Source organism: Bombina bombina, chromosome 2 (assembly GCF_027579735.1).
Source record: "Bombina bombina isolate aBomBom1 chromosome 2, aBomBom1.pri, whole genome shotgun sequence".
Classification (NCBI taxonomy): domain Eukaryota; kingdom Metazoa; phylum Chordata; class Amphibia; order Anura; family Bombinatoridae; genus Bombina; species Bombina bombina.
In genome coordinates, this window is record NC_069500.1 from 1,329,548,872 (window position 1) to 1,329,572,147 (window position 23,276).

The 23,276-nt window shown below is 36.8% G+C and overlaps 1 protein-coding gene across 1 annotated transcript in view; it reads left to right on the forward strand.

Annotated features, from left to right (window-relative positions):
- MFSD10 (major facilitator superfamily domain containing 10) overlaps positions 1-23,276 on the forward strand; it is a 171,912-nt gene that overhangs the window by 20,709 nt on the left and 127,927 nt on the right. Inside the window, 4 exon segments of the mRNA XM_053704198.1 lie at positions 8,519-8,704; positions 12,344-12,404; positions 12,407-12,439; positions 14,061-14,164. Of these exon segments, the coding sequence (XP_053560173.1) occupies positions 8,564-8,704; positions 12,344-12,404; positions 12,407-12,439; positions 14,061-14,164 (339 nt within the window). The 5' untranslated portion in view covers positions 8,519-8,563.

Below are 23,276 nucleotides of genomic sequence, written 5' to 3' on the forward strand. Positions count from 1 at the left end.
AATAGAAGTAAATTAGAAAGTTGTTTAAAATGACATGCTCTGTCTGAATCATGAAAGAAACAATTTTGGGTTTTATATTCCTTTAAAAGTTGACGATTAAAGATTATGTTTTGATCAGTTGATACTGTGTAACGTAAATTATACTATTTGTGTGCTAATCTGGAGAAAAATCACACAAAAACTTTATTTTTTAGCCTTATATTGTGCAATGTATGTGTCCTTTTTTTTATTTATTTATTATTTTATTGAGGTTGTTAGTACAGTAGTACAAAGAACATTTGCCATTACATAAGAGCAACTTTCATAGAGATGGTAGTCACAGTAAAGTATCATTAAAGGGACATGAAACTCAAATGTTTTCTTTCATGATTTAGAACTAGCATGCAATTTTTTTTTTTTATAACATTTCTTTATTATCCAGCAAAAACAAGCATAACAAAAGCAAAAAAATATAATACAAGACACAAATTTTTCATCATCTGAAAATCTGGGCTATTTAAAAAGAATGAGAGCTGGAGAAGAAAATACGTTTCAAAAAATAGATTATGTTAAATAACTTCTAACCCACACTCCTTTCCAAAAAGAAAAAATTACCTTTCGTCAGAGAAGAAAAAAGAACCATTGCCTCATTATATCACCTTATGCTGGGATTTTCCATTTTTTCCCCTTTCCCCAACAAATAATAAAATAAAAAAATAAATAAAAAATAAATAAAAAATAAATAAATAAAAAAAAAGGAATATTTAAATAAATAGATAGGGGGATAAAGAAGGGGGGAAAGAGAAAAAAAAAAAAGGGAAGGGAAGGGAACCCCCCTCGCTCATCACCCTCAACCTTCCCTCAACCATATGCCTAGCAGAATTAATTCTGAGTTTTGAAAAGGAAAAATCATATATTCTCTTTCATTTTCAGAAAGTGATTTGATGTATACTGCCCATTTGTTGAAAAAATTTCTAATGTCCTCATCATTATCTATGTCTGTATCTTTTTGTTCTAATAGACATTGTTTTTTCAAACAATTCTGGATTTCGGACACGCTGGGCACTGAGCGCATTTTCCATTTTTTGGATAACAGATATCTAGTTGCTAGAATGGAAGTGGAGATCAATTTATCATTGGGATGACGCTTATTTAATTTATCCATACATAGTATGATCTGATATAAAGTAAAAGTTACTGGAGGGATTTTCAATACCATGTTCAACCAGTATTCTAACTTGCGCCAAGTATTTCTAACTTTAGGGCAATACCAGAGCATGTGTTCTATGTTAGCTGCTGAAAGTGAGCATTTAGGACATTTATCAAATCCTGGGTTGTGTACCCTGTAACCCTTTTCCGGAGTGAAATATGCCTTATGAAGCACTTTAATATGTGCTTCACGCCATGTAGCGGAAAGAGTTGTATTTTTCACTTTACTTATAGAATGTTGAAGTGTTTTTGGGTCTACCTCGTTCTGTTCAGACAGTGAGATCCATGTTGAGGCAAGTCTTGTTAAGTTCACATTGCCTCTGTTGGTACCCAAAATATGATAGCACATGGAAATAGACATCTGATCAGCAGCCATTAGTATGAGCCAATTTTCAATTTTACCTAAATTCCAGCACCATCCCTCTTCTCTAGTTGTTTCAGAAAGGAAATGCTTTATCTGCAAATAGGCAAAAAAGTCTTTATTAAGTAGGTTGTATTCCCCTTTTAATTTTTCAAATGTTTTAATATTTTTTCTGTCACCATCTATTAACAGGATCAGTTTATTTAATCCATTCTTATGCCATCTATTAAAAACCTCGGAGTGTAATCCAGGTTGAAACTTTGGATTCCCTATCATAGGAAGATATTTTGAAACTTTAGTATTAATAGAAAGGAGCTTTGATATTTTCCACCAAGCCTTAATAGGATTAGAGATAGTTTTAAATCTTTTAATTTCTGGAGGTAACGAGCATGCAATTTTAAACAACTTCTAATTTACTTCTATTATCTAATTTGCCTCATTCTCTTGATATTCTTAGCTGAAAAGCATATCTAGATAGGCTCAGTAGCTGCTGATTGGTTGCTGCACATAGATGCCTCGTGTGATTGGCTCTCCCATGTGCATTGCTCTTTCTTCAACAAATAGATATCTAAAAAATGAAGCAAATTAGATAATAGAAGTAAATTGGAAAGTTGTTTAAAATTGTATTCTCTATCTGAATCGTGAAAGAAAAAATTTGAGTTAAGTGTCCCTTTAAAGGACATATACTAGGGATGGGCGAATGTGTAAATTTTCGAATGTAGAACGAATGTTATTACCGAAATTCGAATTCTAAATCCGAATGTCTATAAGAACGAATATTCTTAAAAATTCGAAAATCTAATGTTATTTACAGTTTTCGAATGTCACTTTCAAATTCGAATGTTTAGAATTATATCGAATGTCCACATTCGAAATTTCGAATTTAACATTCTATTTAACAAATACTATTCAGAAGTTCAATAGTTCATGTGGTAGGGCAGGAATCTAGTAAATTGATACATAATAGATACAAATATATCATTTTGAATGTTTCCATATAAAATATTGCATAATTTGAATATTACATTTAAAGAAAGCATTAGAAATACTATTACAAACATATAAATTCGAATTTTTTGAATTCGAATATAAATTCAAATTTTTCGAATTTGAATATTGCATAATTCGAATATTACATTTAAAGAAAAAGCATTAGAAATACTATTACAATCTAAATTCGAATTTTTCTAATTCGAAGATTGCATAATTCGAATATTACATTTAAAGAAAAAGCATTAGAAATACTATTACAATCTAAATTCGAATTTTTCTAATTCGAAGATTGCATAATTCGAATATTACATTTAAAGAAAAAGCATTAGAAATACTATTACAATCTAAATTCAAATTTTTCGAATTCGAATACACGTATTGCATAATTCGACTATTACATTTAAAGAAAAAGCATTAGAAATACTATTACAATCTAAATTCGAATTTTTCGAATTCGAATATTGCATAATTCGAATATTACATTTAAAGAAAAAGCATTAGACGAATGTGTTAAAATTTGTGCCGTTTTTCGAATGTTGCGAAACATTCGCCCATCCCTAACATATACATCTGAACAACAAATAGGCTATTCTAAAAGAAACCTCAATTTTAATGTGTAACTTTCTTCTCCTAGAAAAAAGGAAGGCCACTCTTGGAACTGGGTATATGGGAAGTGGTAAAAAGGGAAATCTAAAATCACTCATGGGCCCAAAAAAAAAAGTTAGAAAATGATATAGTCTAAATATTATATCATCAGTAGGGATGGGCGAATATTTCTAAAATTAAAAAATTTAAAACTAATTTTTATACATTTGTTCATTCAAATCAAATTTTCGAAAATGTATATAACATTCTAACATTCTATTTTCGAATTTTCGTTTTCGAATTTTTCAATAATATTCGAAAATATTTGTTAGAATAATAGAATGTTTAGCTATCTATTCATTCAATTTCGAAATGTAATATTCAAATTCGAATGTGACATTCAAATTCGAAATAGTATTTCTAGTCTACAACTGTGTTTAATAAATGTAATATTCGAATTCGAATGCTACATTCAAATGTCACATTCGAATTTGAAATAGTATTTCTAGTCTAATACTGTGTTTTTTAAATGTAATATTCAAATTTGAATGTGACATTCGAATTCAAAATAGTATTTCTAGTTTACAACTGGGTTTAATAAATGTAATATTCGAGTCGAATGTGATATTCGATTAGAATGTGATATTCGATTCAAATGTGACATTCGAATTCAAAATAGTGTTTCTAGTCTTCAATTGTGTTTTATAAATGTAATATTCGAATTTGAAAGTGACATTCGAAAACTGTAAATAACATTCGAAAATCGAATTTTTAAGAATATTCATTCTTATCAACATTCTATTATGTAAATCGAATTTCTAGAATAAAATTCGTTCTAACATTCGAATTTGAATATAAACACATTCGCCCATCCCTAATCATCAGACTGGTGTATTACATACAGATAGTTGTGAGGAGGAAGTCTGTACAATACGGAAAGAGTACCATATGCCACAATGCAACAATAAATGGCTAACAAAGTCAAATAGATCAATAATAATAATAATATATATGGCAGCATTTTACCCTGAGGTAACTAATCTAAAGTAAAGAAAAGTGTCTCACATGTGTAAAAAAAGGCTGATTAGACTTAGGCAAGTGCAATGCTAAATAGCTGTATATATAGAAACTAGCTAACAGTAAATTAAATATACAGTATATGCCAATTTTCATATAACTGCATTTAATAGACACATCTAAAAAAAAAGAAAATGCACAGATACTGATCTAAATTTTTTTTAAAATTGCTTAGAAGCTCCCAGTTTAGCTCTGGGACACCCACTGAAAGGGGCTGGGTAAACAAAAAGAGCAGACCCCCCCCCCCTCTTTCTGCATATGAAAAGACAGACAACATTAACAGGAGCCTGCAGGAGTCTATAAACGTGTGTATGCATCTGACACTGTGAGGCTTGGTTAGAGTCTGAAAATCAGCACAATGTTCTTAAAAAATAAGCAAAACTATACATTGTTACAAAAACACTACCAGATGGGCTATATAAATGTATCATCTACTAAACGTTTATGCAAAGAAAAGTCTAGTGTACAATGTCCCTTTAACTTTAGATCACGTTGCTACTTAATTGAGGGGTGTACTGAAACAAGCAGAACTTTAAACTGAAGCGGTTACTTTACATAAAATATTATACACAACAACAATTGAGCCTGAATTAACTGAACTAGGAGAAGCAGATACATAATTATCATACTGGTATTAAACCTGGCAAAATGTAGAGTAGAAGAGTATTAATTACTTGCATATGGGGGATCTAGCTAATAGCTGACTAACTCCACAACACTTTGTTGTTTGGCTGAACAGGTAGCTTCAATAGAGGCTTTTAACTGAGGCTACTGCATTGATGTTGATATGCCTGAATGATTAGCCTGATGAAACGACTACTGTCGAGAAACGCGTTGCTGTAAGCATGTTTTTATCTGTATATACTCATTAAATCTATCTGAGTATTTCACACCTGCCTGATTGCTTCTTTGTCTGCCGCTGGCAATCTGTCCGGTCTCTTGTCCTGGCGGTTTCCTTGGAGGTTCCATTGCCGAGATTCTGCTTGTCCGATTGGCTCCTCTGCTGGTTTCCACTCTGACGCTGTCCGTGGAGTGAGTTTGGTGGTCTGAGTCCACGCTTGTCTGACGGGCGACTTTTGGTTCCGTTCTGCCCACTTTGGTACACGTTTGTACCGCTACTTTTGTGAGTACCATACTGTTGTGGGACCTGTCTGTTATATCTCCGATTGGGTATTTTAGACGATACTTGTCCCATGAGGCGCCTCTCTCATCTGTTTCTACAGGTTACCCTAAAGACACCTAAACATTACTGAGACAACTCTAATATGACTCAGGTCTATGAATAGTGAATAGTGTGCGCTACACACATTTAGCGAGCAAAGTAAACATCAGATATATCAAGGACCTAGACATCAAACAACATTGAAGAACCAATATTGAAGCTAGTAAGCCTTCCACTTAGAGGCACAGCGTTAAAGGACCACTAAATGTATTAGAATAGCATAATTAACAAGTAGATAATGAAAAGACAATGCAATAACACCTACTCTGAATTTCAAATAAGCAGTAGATGTTTTTCTGACAAATATATTTTTTCTCCCATTTGCAGGGCTCCTGTATCATGTGACAGACACCAGCCAATTACAGACTAGTATACGTATACCCTGTGAGCTTATGCACATGCTCAGTAGGATCTTGTTCCCCAGAAAGTGTGCGTATAAAAAAATGGAAGTAAATTGGAAAGTGTCTTAAAACTGCATGCTCTGAATCATAACAGTTTATTTTGACTTGAGTGTCCCTTTAAGGCAAAAAAGAGGTAGTCCTCTAGCACACTAAATGTTAAAGTCTCCCACTAGCTGTAAAATGCCATGTTGCTTTATCCAACTCCAACAGACTTGTATATGCAGGAATAATGATATTTAACCTGCTGCGTGTCCATCCATAGCTGCTGTTTACTTGCAAAGGTGCTCTGAAAAGTAACAGTCCAACTATCTCTACGAGGTAGTAGCTCTCCACTTATAGTTAGGGCATTAGCAAAGCGCATTAGCTTACAGAAAAATCCTCTAATAGCAGAGCCAAGTTCAGATAACAGAGGACCATTTCGGCCCCAAAAGGGCTTTTCTATTAAGCTCACCAATCTGTTCCCAGTGGAGGTTTCCTTCTGAGTGATAAAAGTCTCCACTTCCTGCTTCAAAGAGTCGCCCGCATCCCCCCCAAACAGGGATATAGAGTTCTCGACAGGGTCCTCCAGCGGTACTGGAATGGGTAAGATTAGAAAAGTCCTTAGTAGTAGTGGTTTGGTCATTCTGCAAAAGTAGGTGCTCTTTGTGTAACAGCAAGATGGCGTATCCTCTCGTAACGTTTTCATGTACCTCACACTGCGCGGTGGTTTTCCTTATAATGGATGAGAGGCTATCAAACTAGACATGCATCTTGATCTCAAACAGGTATGAATAACTAGTAAGACTTCCTCCTTATTTGCAGCCATTTCAAAACTGCACAAACCCGGGTTATTGGAAGGGGTGTGTGCTATGAACTCAATAGGTTAGGCCGCGGCTGCCTAGAATCATATCTGGACAGTCATAGACCCAGCAATATCTGTATCAATCTCCTCAGGTCGAGATAATGCATACTTATATATGCTTGATCAGGATGGATACTGTTGAAATCTACAGATATGCAGCAAATTAGTGGAGTCTTGTCTCCAGTCTCAGATAATGCGACTAGGTCGGATCGCTGCCCAGACACGCCCCAAGTGTCTCACTTTTAACCCTTTGAGTGCTAAGCACTTTCCCACCTGGGTGCTAATATTTTCTAAGGTTTTTTTAATTTATTTAATTTTTGAAAAAACATTTTTTTACTTTTTAAATTGTTTTTACAGACCCCAAGACTTACACTGTTGGAAAGGTTAGGCGATTCCCTTTCCAACAGTGGGTCTTGGGGGTCTGTAGCTGCTTAGATGCCTGAGATACAGGCTTCTAAGCAGCATGCCCCCTCCTCCTATACTTAACATTGTTATGTATAAATTAAGTTGCACAGTGACGTCATCACGTTATTGCGCGTGACGTCACTGTGCATCACGTGAAGCCCCGGCGATGCCTGTCACTTTACAGGCAACGATCGCCGGGGTAGGAGCTGTTAGGAGCCCCCAGATCTCCCTCAAGGTGGGAGAGTGCTCATGACGGCTCTGAGCCGTCATTAGCACCAGAGTGAGAAACTCTGTGACGGCTCAGAGCCGTCATTAGCACTCAAAGGGTTAAATACCATAACCCTGTATACTGAGATAAACCTCTCTCAAGCTAAAATTTGCCTTTCTAAATTTCTTTGAGGGACCTCACTATACTGACGAAAGAGAAAGGAGCTTTCTACATGAAGTGTTATATACTTCATGAATAATATTCCCCTTTATTTGTTTTAATGGTCAATCCTAGCGTTTCACAAAGGCTAGTTTTGACTTTCACTTTAAGTAAGTTGTGAAAATGTAAATTCTAAAGTAATATCAGTGCTGTAGTTTAACAATTAAGATTTCTGTCGTTTGTAAAATAGAAATGAGACAGCTTTAATTAACTTTTAGCACAAAATCACATTTAAATATTGAACTTTTTAAAGGGCCATTATAGTTAAAAAAAAATGATGTGCTCTAATCTGTTACAGCATGTAATTTTAAGACTATCGACCCTAGACTGTGTGTTTAACCCTCGCAAAGGGGTTAAACACACAGCAGAAATAACGTTCAGACTCGCAGAGCACTGCTGGTCCCTAGCCGAAAACACTGCTGATCCAATTAGCAGCGATTGTCGCATGACTCAGATGTGGAACTAGCCCTGCAGTGCTTTCTGCTCAGGACCAGCAGTGCTCTGAGAGTCCCAAACAGTACTTCTACTGTGTGTTTAACCCCTTTGTGGGAATTAAACACATAGTAGAGTTGGGTCGATAGTCTTAAAATCACATGCACGGATTAGAGCATGTTATTGTTATACTATAATGTCCCTTTAACAACTATGGGAAATTGCTAAGGCAGTATAGTTGACTGCACATATAAAGCTAATATTTCTTTACCATATCCTAATTGTAAGCCCTCTTCTTCTGTGTTTGATAAGATCTTGAAACTCTAGGTGTTGGCAAATAAATCTTCTTTAGGCTTTTAAAGACAAAGTATTTTGTAAGCAGGCCTGAAACAGGAACATAGAGGGATTAGATGCTCTAACATTACTTCATTACCAGGGCCTGTTGCTTAACTGAACTTGTAACTTGTTAGAGCACAGAAGTGCCTAGAATGAATCAGCACCATTGCTCGCTTTGTTGTTGGTGTGTGTGGGAGGTGAATGTCTGAACTAGATGAGATCTTAGCTGTGTTTTTATTCACTTTTGTAGAGTCAAGAGGGACCGGAGGAGGAGGCAAGGATCAAGCACAAAACTATGGAGACTGATACAGCAGCTGACCAGAGATCTCACAGAGTCATAACAGTGGTCTTTTTAGCATTACTGATTGATCTATTAGGATTCACATTGATCCTTCCGCTCTTCCCATCTATACTGGAACACTACAGCAAGACAAATGTGAGTGCCAACTATATATATATATATATATCTATCTGTATATCTGTCAGCCTGTCTGTCTGTCTATCTGCCTGTCTGTCTAGCTGACCATCTATACTGGAACACTACAGCATGACAAATGTGAGTGCCAACTATATATATATATATCATATCTATCTGTATATCTGTCAGCCTGTCTGTCTGTCTGTCTATCTGACCATCTATACTGGAACACTACAGCAAGACAAATGTGAGTGCCAACTATATATATATATATATATATATATATATATATATATATATATCATATCTATCTGTATATCTGTCAGCCTGTCTGTCTGTCTATCTGCCTGTCTGTCTAGCTGACCATCTATACTGGAACACTACAGCATGACAAATGTGAGTGCCAACTATATATATATATATATATCATATCTATCTGTATATCTGTCAGTCTGTCTGTCTATCTGACCATCTATACTGGAACACTACAGCAAGACAAATGTGAGTGCCAACTATATATATATAATAAATCTCATATCTATCTGTCAGTCTGTCTATTTGACTGTCTGTCTATCTGCCTGTCTGTCTAGCTGACCATCTATACTGGAGCACTACAGCAAGACAAATGTGAGTGCCAACTATGTATATACAGTAATATATATATATATATATATATATCTATCATATCTATTTGTCCATCTGTTTGTCTGCCTGCCTGCCTGTCTTTCTATCTGACCATCTATACTGGAACACTACAGCAAGTCAAATGTGAGTGCCAACTATATATATATATATATATATATATATATATATATATATATATATATAATATGTATCTGTCCATCTGCTTGTCTGACTGTCTGTCTGTTAAGCTGACCATCTATACTGGATCACTAGAGCAAGACGAATGTGAGTGCTAACTATATATAGATATGTATCTCTCTGTCTAATAGAGTAGTTGAAAATGTTACATTAGCTAATCAATCAAAAAATGACTAGTCAGTAGTGAAATATTAGTAATTAACTCTTTAATATAGGAAAGAGGCTGAATTTATACCCATCTGCTGAAAATCGAAATTCTTACCTCTGTTTTACTTTAGTTTGACACTAAAAAGGAAGCAGATCAGGTTTGTTCAGTGGTTTATAGGGACAACTCCTACAACAGTATTGGTTGTTAGTGACACCATGCAAGGATAAAAACACAAGAAAGGGAAATGCTGTAATGTCTCTTTAAAGGGACATGAACCAACAATTTTATTTCATGGTTCAGACAGACCATGCAAATTTAAACAACTTTCCAATTTACTTTCAGTATCTAATTTACTTTGTTCTCTTGGTATCCTTTGTTGAGAAGCATACTTAGGTAGGCTCAGCAGCAGCAACACACTACTGGGATGGGAACTAGCTTCTGATTAAAGGGACACTCAGGTCAAATGAAACTTTAATGATTCAGATAGAGCATGCAATTTTAAACAACTTTCCAATTTACTTTTATCACTAATTTTGCTTTGTTCTCTTGGTATTCTTAGTTAAAAGCTAAACCTAGGAGGTTCATATGCTAATTTCTAAGCCCTTAAAGGCCGCCTTTTCTTTCAGGGCATTTTGACAGTTTTTCACCACTGGAGGGTGTTAGTTCACTTTTGTCATATAGATAACACTGTGCTCACGCACGTTGAGTTCCAGTGAGGAAAAATGTGCACAGTCCTTTTTATATTTACACTTTTTGAGTTACCAGCTTCTACTGAGCGTGTGCAAAAACTAATAAAATATATACGTATATGCATATGTTATTGCTGATGGCTGCATAAGGGAAGTGGAAATATACTAAACTTTGAAATTTGCCAGAAAACAATCTACTACTCATTTGAAGTTCATACTAAGGGGTCGATTTATCAAAAGAGAACCTGCACACCGTATTTAACAAGCAGTGGTCATCAGACCGCTGCTTTCCTAACCTTTTGCCACCTCGAATGTGGCAAAATTCAATCTCCGCGGTCTAGTCCGACCGGGGAGATTGACAGCTCCTGCCTGCGTGTTATTGGCTATGCGCAGGCAGGGGGTGGGATTGCATGCGAGCGCAAAATAGCGCTTGTGTGCCATGCTGAATTCCGCTAGGGACGAGCTGCGGCGGACATGTGCGCCCCTGTCCGCCTCAGCTTGATAAATCGCCCCCTAAGTGATATTGCATTGTCTTTTTATCATGGATTTGTTGATTATGCAAATCGGTATCTACTGGTCCTTTAATGGCTGCACAAATATGCTTCTTTTCATTGGCTCTTGCAATGTGTTCAGCTAGCTCCCAATAATGCATTGCTGCTCCTTCAACAAAGGATACCAAACGAATGAAGAAAATGTGATAATAGAAGTAAATTGGAAAGTTATTTAAATATTTATGCTCTATCTGAATCATGAAAGAAAAACACGTGGGTTTCATGTTCCTCTAAATACCGAATTATCAAAAATATCTTAAAATATATTGCAGGAGTCATTGAACTCACATACCTGTCCCTAACACTTCTCCTGGTTATTATATTTATCTAATAGCAATATTAGTGCTGTATTATTACTGATCTGATTTCATGATTCAGATAGCGCATTCAATGTTAAACAACTTTTTAATTTAATTCTATTGTCAAATTTACTTTATTCTGTTGGTATCCTTTGTTGAAATGTAGACACAGGAGCAGCAATTTATTACTAGGAGCTAGCTGAACACCAGCTATTTCCCAGAAGTGCATTGATGTTCTTTAGCCTATCCTGAGTATTCTCTTCAATAACTGGCTACCACGAGAATGCAAACAAGGATAGCCACGGTCATTATGTTAGTATAAAATGCATTGTTTTGTAGCTGTTATCTGCTGAAGCCATCTAGGGATAGATATAAAGCAGGTTTGACTTTATTGAGTGAGCAGGGTACATTTCAAGTTCTCAACATTAGAAAATCCTAATTTTCAGAGATTAATTACATGAAAAGGACAAACAAATAATAAAAGTATATTGTAAAGTTGTTTTACTAGACTTTTTTATATATAAAAATATCAAGGTGTCTTAAAATTGCATGTTCTGGCTGAATCGTCAGTTTTATTTTAAATGTCTTGTCCCTTTAAATGAAACAGCCATTGAATTCTAAAAAAAGCTAACTGGAAAATCATTTCATGGTGATTTTAACAGAAGAGAAAAACTTACAAAACTGTCCAGCAAAGGAAACTATTAGCTACACACTCATAAGTAGGACTTTCTTTTCAGGTTCACAGAAAGTGTAGGGTTAACGGTATCATCCTCATAGATGGGTATTTCTAAATAAAACACAAAACAAGTTATTACAATAAATATTAAATGCATTTTTTTAATAATAAATATGCTATGAACCTTATTACATTAACGCTGTAATGGTAATTTATTATTTTCGCCAGTTCACCTAAATTTTTATTATTGACTTAATGGGACTTTTTAGCGCAAACATAAAATGCTGTAATTTTATTCATGAACAAAATTTACTTGGGGTCTGTGTGTTAAACATTATAGAAGGGTTAAATGCATAGTTAAAGCTTTACTCAGTAGCAGCCAATCATGTTGCTAAACTGATCAGTTAGGTCACTAAAAGGTTTTGCTATCTACAACTTTACTATGATTAAATGCATTTGTCTTCCAAACTAGGACAACCTTTATCAGACATTGCAACAGACAGTTGATTGGTTTGCTTCATCTGTGGGCGTGCCTCCGAGAGAAAATATAACAGCGTATTGTTTGGAGGTATGTGATCTCACTTTGTATGATACAGTGAGCAAGGTCTCTCTTTGTGAAGAATTGAAATCTTACCCTAAACTGACTTTAACATTAAAGGGGGCTCTAAAGTCAAAATTAAACTTTCATGATTCAGATAGAGAACACAATTTTAAACTACATACCAATTAATTTTTATTATCAAAATGCACACAATCTTTTTTATGCACGCTTTCTGAGGCACCAACTCCTACTGAGCATGTGCAATAATTTACAGGATAGGTACATGCATTTTGTGACTGGTTTAATGGCTATCACATGATGCAGGGGGGATTCATTTTCAAATTTGTCAGAAAAAAAAATCTGCTACTCATTTGAAATTCAGACTATGTGCTTTTGCATTGTCTTTTTATTATGCATTTTGACTGTACTTAATGTTCCTTTAAGTGTTTACTTATGTGCAGTAAATAAAACAAGAACTTTGCAATGTAATTTCATTTTTTTTACCTGTATTTTAAACTATGTACCGAAACTAGAGGCTAATAAGTGTTGATTGTATTCAAAGCTGTTGCAGGAACACCCTTTCAGATTTGGCTCCCCCCCACAATGGGGGGTTTATTTTTGCTGCTGCCTCTTGTTTACATGTTGCAGTTTTGAAATGTTACAATACAGGTGGTGGCTTCAGCAGGCAAAAGCATCTTTTCCAAATGACAAAATAAAAATATAAATAATAATTTAAAGGGATACAAAACCCTCTTTGTGATTCAGACAGAACAAATCATTTAAAAAAGTTTCCAATTTACTTCAGTTATCAAATTTGTTCCCATGATATTCTGTGTTGAAGAGATACCTAGGTAGGCATCTGGAGCACAATATGGCAGAAAATAGTGCTGCCATCTAGTGCTCTTGCAAATGGATAACATCTTGCAAAACTGCTGCCATATAGTGCTCCAGAAATGGGCCGGCTCCTGGGCTTGCAGCCCTGCTTTCAACAAAATATACCAAGAGAATGAAGAACATTTGATAATAGAAGTAAATCAGTAATGTGTTTAAAATTGCATGCTGTATCTGAATCATGAACAAAAAAAATATGTTTCAAAAGTGCAAAAAGAAAATGCTCTGTTATGTTAAAGGGACATTACATACTTTGAGATGTTAATATAAAATGATAAATCATAAATAGACAAAAAACCTCTGCAGTATACCTTCATTATTTATTTTGTCCCCTTTTCCTGTAATTACATTTTGAAATGTTGAGCTTTTCAGTTCCTGTTAGAGATAGAAGTGCAGAGCACTGTAATATTCCACACAGCCATTGGGCTGCACACTCTAGTGACCTATTTATAACTGTCTCTAATTGGCCACAGCAGAGAACGTAACCTAAGTTACAACATGGCCGCTCCCATTGTTTTATAGACACTAAAACTTTACACTTATTTTGTCAATATTTACAAAGCTAATGAAACTTTAAAAAACACATCTACAGTACTTGTTATTCTCAGACTTATCTCTTCTTTACTTGCATCATTCTATCTAGCATTTATTTAGTGTTTAATGTCCCTTTAATAGTCCCATATAAAAATATGAATACTAATTACATAATGTCGTTTAGAATGTTGTTGTCTGTAATACAACTCTCATTATGTTGCAGGACTGATTGGCTCCATCTTCTCCCTACTGCAGTTTATTAGTTCTCCGCTCACAGGCGCAGCCTCTGATTACATAGGAAGAAGGAGAGCGCTCATGATAACAGTGGTATGATTGCTTTTATCTTAAAATCACATTTATATGAAAAGTACATTTTTAAAGACTATATACTAATATAACCATAGTCTTTTGGTGGCCATCTTTGTTCTTTTTTCCTTAAAGGGACAGGAAACACAATTTATTTTCTTTTATGATTTAGAAAGAGCATGCAGTTTTAAACAACTTTCCTATTTACTTCTTTTACCTATTTTGCTTCATTAGTTTGATATCCTTTGTTGAAAAGCATATCTAAATAGACTTAGTAGCTGCTGATTGGGGGCTGCACATAGATGCCTCATGTGATTGGCTCACCCATGTGCATTGCCATTTCTTCCACAAAGGATATTTAAAGAATAAAACAAATTAGATAATAGAACTAAATTGGAGTGTTGTTTAAAATTGTATTATCTATCTGAATCATAAAATACAAATTTTGGGTTTCATGTCCCTTTAACTAAATGATGTTCAGTGTTAGTTTTTAAGGAAATATTGATGATATTTTAGATGGATTTTTAGCCGATATATCAGTATTATACTAGTGCATTTCTCAGAAATAATACTGTAAAATATCAGAATCACGTAAAGTAGATAATGGGCAAAATGTATCAGCATTGCAGAAAGACATTCGCAAGTAGTGAATCTCTCCGCCTACAATCACCACTTGCGAAGACGCATCTTGTGGCGAAATTTAAAATGACACTAAATTATCAAAATTAAACTTTCATGATTCAGACAGAGCATGTAATTTAAACAACTTTCCAATTTACTTCTTTTATCAAATTTTCTTCATTCTTTTGATCTTTTATTGAAGAGTAAAACTAGACAGGCTCATAAGAGCTCAGGAGTGTGCACGTGTCTTTAGTACTCTATGGGAGCAGTGGTTTTTGCAACATTGTATAACAAAGCTACAAATAATGTTGCAATACACTAAAGACACGTGCACAGCCCTGAGCTCTTTTGAGTCTACCTTGTTTTATTCTTAAAGGGATACTAAACCCAATTTTTTTCTCTCATTATTCAGATAGGGCATACTATTTACCCAACTTCCCAATTTACTTCTATTATCAAATTTGCTTCATTCTCTTGTTATCCTTTGCTGAAGGAACAGCATTGCACTACTGGCCGCTAGCTGATCACATCTAGTTAGCCAATCACAAGAGACAAATGTGTGCAGGCACCAATCAGCAGCAGCTCCCACTAGTGTAGGATATGTGCGTATTCTTTTTCAACAAGGGATACTAAAAGAACAAAGTATATTTGAAAATAGAAGTGAATTTAAAAGTGCCTTAAAATTACCTGCTCTATTTGAATCAGGCAAGTTTAATTTTGACTTTCCTATCCCTTTAAAGGAAAGATATCAAGAGAACAAAGCAAATTTGATAACAGAAGTAAAAAGTTGTTTAAAATTGCTTGCTCTATCAGAATTATGAAAGTTTAATCTTGAATTTACTGTCCCTTTAACATTGCAGAAGAGTTTCCTTGTGCAATGCTGCCCCCTGCTCCTGCACAACCAAATGCACTAGAACAGGAAATGTCAATCAAACCGAATGAGCGAGGTTCTCTGAGGTGGCGCAGATACAAAATAAGAAGTTTCTGCTTCTTAAATGTGTGGCCATAGTCTCACTCATTTACCCCAATATGGGCAGTGAATAAATAAGAAAAGGATATAGCTCATTTATGGGGCATGTTTTCACAAGTAACTTTATTAAAGGGATATTCCACCCGGATGTATTTCAGGTTTGAAAAGAAACAGTTTTGTAATATATTTGTATTAGCAAAAATGATTTTAATAAAAACTATAACTATTTCAAAAGTGTATGTAAATATGCACCGTGCACCAGCATTTTAAATACAGCACTTACTCAGAGAGCCTAAGGTGCTTGTACCATCTGGTAATGACTTAATTTGTTAATTGCTGACATGATACCAGCCCCACTTGTGCTCTGAGCAGCTTCAGTATTTAAAATGGTGGTGTATTAAGAATATCTAGCTATGCGTCACATGCACGTGCAGGAAAAATGCTAACACTAAAACAGTAATATCTTTAACTAGAAGCATTTTTGCCAATACATGTATATTGCAAATATGTTTCTAATCAAAGATGTAATTCATCTATGTGCATTTAAATTTTGACCGGAACGTCCCTTTAAATTCATTTGCATTTAAAAATCCAGAAATTAAATCCAAAATACAGAATTTCTATCTTTTGGCTCATATCCTAGTAAATACTTATCAAGCTAGAGAATACTTATCTAGGGAGAATGGACAGAAACTGACGACTTACCCTTTACCCCAACAGCTCATTTCAATCTCTATGAAAGGATAGAAGGCTAGGGGTGGTATCCTGGTAATTATTAAAGGGACAATGTACTGTAGAATTTGTTTTCCAATTGTCTTGTGATAGTAGCTGCAGATTATAAAATATGTGGATAATTGCTCTTAGGTTTATTTTTGTATATGAAATATCTCTTTTTGCAGATTGAAGCTTCAGTTAATTGCTCGCAATCACATGCCCATATAAGGGCTAGATTAGGAGTGGAATGCAAATATTTGCATTTTGCGAGGGCAAAGGACTTTAACATAGACATACATACATATACATGTCTAAAGATGTATATGTATGTATTTATATATGTCTATATATGTGTACAGTGGATATAAAAAGTCTACACACCCCTGTTAAAATGTCAGGTTTCTGTGATGTAAAAAAATGAGACAAAGATAAATCATTTCAGAACTTTTTCCACCTTTAATGTGACCTATAAACTGTACAACTCAATTGAAAAACAAACTGAAATCTTTTAGGTAAAGGGAAATAAAAATAAAAAAATAAAATAATATGGTTGCATAAGTGTGAACACCCTTAAACTAATACTTTGTTCAAGCACCCTTTGATTTTATTACAGCCCTCAGTATTTTTGGGTATGAGTTTTCCAGCATGGCACATATTGACTTGGCAAGATTTGCCCACTCTTCTTTGCAAAAACACTCTAAATCTGTCAGAATGCGAGGGCATCTCCTGTGCACAGCCCTCTTCAGATCACCCCACAGATTTTGAATTGGATTCAGGTCTGGGCTCTGGTTGGGCCATCCAAAAACTTTAATCTTCTTCTGGTGAAGCCATTCCTTTGTTGCTTTGGATGTATGCTTTGGGTCGTTGTCATGCTGAAAGATGAAGTTCCTCTTTCTACCAGAAGCCTGAAGGTTTTGTGCCAATATTGTCTGGTATTTGGAACTATTCATTATTCCCTCTACCTTGACTAAGGCCCCAGTTCCAGCTGAAGAAAAACAGCCCCAAAGCATGATGCTGACACCACCATGCTTCACTGTGGGTATGGTGTTCTTTTGGTGATATCCAGTGTTGTTTTTGCGCCAAACATATCTTTTGGAATTATGGCCAAAAAGTTCAACTTTGGTTTCATCAGACCAGAACACCTTTTGCAACATGCTTTTGGGAAACTTCAGATGTGGTTTTGCAAAATTTAGCCTTTAAATACCAACTAAAGGTTAAAGGGACAGTCTACTCCAGAATGTTTATTGTTTAAAAAGGTAGATAATCCCTTTATTTTCCATTCCCCAGTTTTGCATAACCAACACTGTTATATTAATATACTTTTTACCTCTGTGATTACCTTGTATCTAAGCCTCTGCTGACTGCCCTGTCAATTGTTTCAGTTCTATTGACAGACTTGAACTTAAACCAATTAGTGATGACTCCTAGGTAACTCCACGGGAGTGAGAACAATAATATCTATATGGCACACATGAACTAGCGCTTTTAGCTGTAAAAAATGTCAAAATGAAAAGTGGCGACCTTCAAGGGCTTAGAAATTAGCATATAAGCCTACCTAGGTTTAGCTTTCAACAAAGAATACTAAGAGTACAAAGCAAATTTGATGATAAAAGTATATTGGAAACTTGTTGAAAATTGCATGCCCTATCTGAATCATAACGACCAAGGACGTGCCAGGCACGTCCTACAAAAAGTGTCAGTTAATGACCAAGGACGTGCCTGGCACTTCCTCTGGGGTTTCAAGCGGTGGAAGCTGATCGTTTCCAGACACTTTCAGGGTATTGCAGCTATGCCTCAATATTGAGGCATCGTGCAATACCCTTTTGAAGCAAACCCTCTCTGCATCGGCCAGCGATGGTGCCGATCGTTGGTGGCGTGGGAGGGCTTGCAGGGAGGCGGGTGGGCGGCCCATCGTGTAATGCTCGTGAGATATTTCCCTATCAGACCAAACTTGGCCAGTAGTCTTCTAATCCCAGTGTCAAGCGGAAGGATAAGGAAATATCACAGAACAAAGTTGAGAGTTTAACAAATGAGGTAAGCAGTACTCACGGTAGACAGGGTAGTCCTTCATGGAAATAAGAGTAGGCAAAGAATGGTCAGGAGACAGACAGAGTTTGGCAACAGAAAGGCATTCAGGGCTTAAGCAGGCAGAGTGGTCAGTCAGGAAGAGTTCATTAACAATAAGGCAATCCAGCAATTCAGGGGTTAAGCAGGCAGAGTGGTCAGACAGGCAGAGTTCAGTAACGATAAGGCAATTCAGGGGTTAAACAGCAGAGTGGGTCAGACAGGCAGAGTTCAGTAACGATAAGGCTCAGGGGTTAAACAACAGAGTGGTCAGACAGGCAGGGTTCAGTAATGAAAAGGCAATTCAGGGGTTAAATAGCAGAGTGGGCAGAGTTTCAGTAACGATAAGGCAATTCAGGGGTTAAACAGCAGAGTGGTCAGACAGGCAGAGTTCAGTAATGATAAGGCAATTCAGGGGTTAAACAGCAGAGGGTTCAGACAGGCAGAGTTCAGTAACGATAAGGCAATTCATGGGGTTAAACAGCAGAGTGGTCAGACAGGCAGAGTTCAGTAACGATAAGGCAATTCATGGGATTAAACAGCAGAGTGGTCAGACAGGCAGAGTTCAGTAACGATAAGGCAATTCATGGGATTAAACAGCAGAGTGGTCAGACAGGCAGAGTTCAGTAACGATAAGGCAATCCAGCAATTCAGTAGTAATTAAGCACCCAGGAGCACACACAGTAACACCTATACTTGGGCAACTGAGGTACTTACATAGGAGTAGGATTCGCGGCCAAGGAGAGCACAGGTGAGATCTGGACCGGCATCAGGGGAAGACAGGGTGTGCAGCGATGACATCATCGCTGTGCGCCTGAAGCATTACGGACCTGAGACCGGGAGGAGCAGCATGACACATTGCTGGTAGCCGATTTCCCGACAGTGAGGCTGATGCGTCTGGCAGCGTGCCCGGGGGGGGCATTCACACACGCGGGAGGGAGCGCGTGCTGGGGCGGGAGGGACCACTACACTATGGAACATCAATAGTGAAAGGGAAGGAGGGAGAGGGATCGGGTATTGAGGGGGGGCAGCCACACTACAGAAAACTGATTTTTTTTAAATTTATTTGTTGTAACAGATGTTGGGGGTCAAAGTTAGAAAAATTGTGTTTTTTTTTCTTTTTTTCATATTTTATAAAAACATTTTATAGTAAATTATATGATTATGATGAAAATAATGGTATCTTTAGAAAGTCCATTTAATGGCCAGAAAAACGGTATATAATATGTGTGGGTACATTAAATGAGTAAGAGGAAAATTACATCTAAACACAAACGCGGCAGAACCTTAATGGTAAGAGAATTGATAAATAGTCTGGTCACTAAGGGTTAAAATTACACGCCCTTTTTGAATCATGAAAGTTTTTTTTTTTTTGGTCTTGACTGTCCCTTTAAAGTTAGTTCTATTTTTCCATTCACTTCATCGTGTGACAGCCATCAGCCAATCACAGAATGCATATATGTATATTCTGTGAAATCTTGCACATGCTCAGTAGGAGCTTGTGCCTCAGAAAGGGTGTAAAATATTGTGCACATTTATATAATAGAAGTGAATTGGAAAGTTATTTAAAATTCTATGCTTTATCTGAATCATGAATGTCATGAGTTTAATTATGACTTTAGTGTTCCTTTAAGGCAGCGGTTTCCAACTTTTTTCTCTCCCGTACCCCTTGATTAGGCTTTTCATTTATGAGTTCCCCCTCTCTTGTTACCCACACCCATCCTCAAAATAAAGGAAGCGCTTTTTTTTTATAGGGGAGGCAAGCTATATCTGAATGGCATACGACTGTACGTGTATCAACAGGATTAAAGCTCAGATCTCATTCTCAGAAGGAGCCCTGCTGTGTGGCCTGGCGCCCCTGGCAGCTGCCTGGTTGCCCCTAAACACGGCCCTGGGGGGGGAGTCAAAGCGTAATGATCAGAAAAATAAATATTTTAATTGTGGAGATCAGATCGATATAAACCACCCAGCCACTATGGACGTTTTTAGTTGGAAGTGAAGCAATCTGACTCAAGCAAGCACTAGCATTAGTACTTACCAGCACTGACTATAACTTATTTGGGGATGCAGACCCACCTCGCCTGTGTGACTCGCAACCTCCACAGCTCTACCACACGTGTCTACGCAGCTATGCTGCTGCAGTGTCTGTGTTCTAACTGTGCACTCGCAGTCAACATTTTGTGCACGGGGGGTGGGTGAAGCAGGAGGCTAAGCTGTCTGGTGACAGGGTGATCATTAATATGTGGACCGGAGTCATCCACACTCGGTCCACATATTTCAGGTGCAGGGGCTCCCATCTGCCTATATGCCAGGCCAGGACTTCACTTGTCATTTTCCGGCTGAACGCTCCTTCCTTCCACAGTTCCACGATGGTTATTAGTTGATGACCCATTGAGTGTGCCTCCCCCCGGATCTTCCGCCATTACCAACAATATTTTTGAGTACCCCCAACTGGTCTGCCAAGTACCCCCAGGGGTACAAGTACCACAGGTTGGGAACCGCTGCTTTAAGGGGACAATAAACGCATTAGAATTGTATTGTAAAATATTTATGTCTATTAGAAAATTTGTAATATTTCTTTAATTTTTTTTTTATTTTGTCCACATTATTTTTAATAATGAATAGAAAAATGGAAGCACCACCTATAGGCTAAAGTGTGATATAAGAGATATATCATATTAGTAAAAAAAAAAAGCATATATAGGTTTAATAGGAAATCAAATTATACACTTTTGGGGCAGTGTTACTAAAATTTGTCCCCATTCTTTACAATGATAATTGTATTATTTCCAATTTCTATTCTAAGTGGAAGTGGTTATATATCCCACAAAGCCAATTGCTGCACATTCTAGTGACCCATTTAGAATTGTCCCTTTGGAAACCTTGGTTTTCAACATGGCGGCACCCAATGATTTTTTGACCGGGCAGTTCAGACAGACTTCCCCAAAAGACCAGAGCATTTTTAGTATTTTTGCCATCACTACATTTAAACAGAATAGAGCCTTTTTTATTTACCTATCAAAACTATATATATTTTTTAGTAGACAACCCAAAGTATTGATCTAGGCCCATTTTGATATATTTCATGCCACCGTTTCTCTGCCAAATGTGATCAAATAAAAAAAAAAACATTAACTTTTTCACAAAATTTGGCTTTCTCACTGAAATTATTTACATACTGCTTGTGCAATCATGGCACAAATGATTGTAAAAGCTTCTCTGGGATCCCCTTTGTTCAGAAATAGCAGACATATATGGCCTTGGCATTCCTTTTTGGTAATTAGAAGGCCGCTAATTGCAGCTGCTCACCACACTTTGTAAGGTTAATTTTAGCTTTAGTGTAGAGGTTAGCCTCCCACCTGAAACTTGCCACCCCTGATCCCTACCTGACCCCTCTCAAACCGCTCTCTTCCCCCCCCCTCCCCCCACTGGTCACCCCCAGTCTGCCAGTATGCAGTTTTACACCTTTTTTTTTTTAATTATTATTATTATTTACCTTAGTGTAGGATTACCCCCTTACCTTCCCACCTCCCTGATCCCTCCCAAAAAGCTCTCTAACCCGCTCTCTAACCCCTCCTCCTGCTAACTAATTCCTGCCATCTTAGGTACTGGCAGCTGTCTGCCAGTACCCAGTTAAATCAATTTTTTAAATGTTATTTTTATAACTACTTTGAAAAAATTATTTTTCCTGTAGGGTAGTTGCCCCCCCCCCCTCATTACCCACCCTACCCACCTCTCAGATCTAATCCCCCCCATAACCTTAAAAGTGCCTCCTCCTCCTTCCCTTCCCACTCACTGCCAGACCGATCTAAATTACATTTTTCTGTAGCGTTCCTATCCGCTCCCGCTACCCTCTCTGCCCCTCTGCAGCGAGGGGCCGCCCACCCACCTCCCTCCTAACCCTCCCACACCACCAACGGTCCGGCACCACTGCTCCCCGATGGTAATTCTGCCTATTTCTGCACTGCCACACTCATGGGTCATGCAGAAATAGCGTCTTTTTCTCTATTTCTAGCGAGCTCGCGTCAGAGAGAGGCCCAGAACAGCAGCTGGTCCTTAAGGGCATAACGACCAGCGTCGTACAGGGTACGGCGCTAATCGTTAAGGAGCAATATTTAAAATTATACACTCCAGTATGTAAAATAGAGGACTGGGAACACAGTAAAGCGAAGAAAAAAATGCAGTACATTGTCCATTTAAAGGAAGATGAACCCAAAAAGGTGAAGTCATGATTCAAATAGAGCAAGTGATTTTAAGAAACTTTCCCTTTTACTTCTATGATCAAGTTTACTCCTCATGGTATTCTAGTTAAAGATAATACCTACAGTAGGTAGGCGTGCCTGAGAACTTTATAGCAGCAGTTTTGCAAGAATGCTTTTGAACACTAGCAGTGTTTTGCACAATCTATAACATTGTTAAAAGCATCCTTGCAAAACTGCTACGATATAGTGCTCCAAACACATGCATGCCTCCTGAGTCTACCTACCTGCTTTCTCACACAGACAAAGTAAATTTGATAACATAAGTGAAGTGGAAACCTTCTTAAAATTGTACACTTTATCTGAATCATGGAAGAAAAATTGTGTGTTTCATGTCCCATTTAACTAGTAAATGAGCCAAGCTATGGACATGTTTGTGTTTTGGATTACATTTCTAGTTATTTTGGCTCCCCTTATTAATGGTTACCAGTTAAGATGAGTAGATAGTGGGTTGAGATAAATGCAAAAAATATTCTTCAAAACATATAAATATGTATTAGGACAT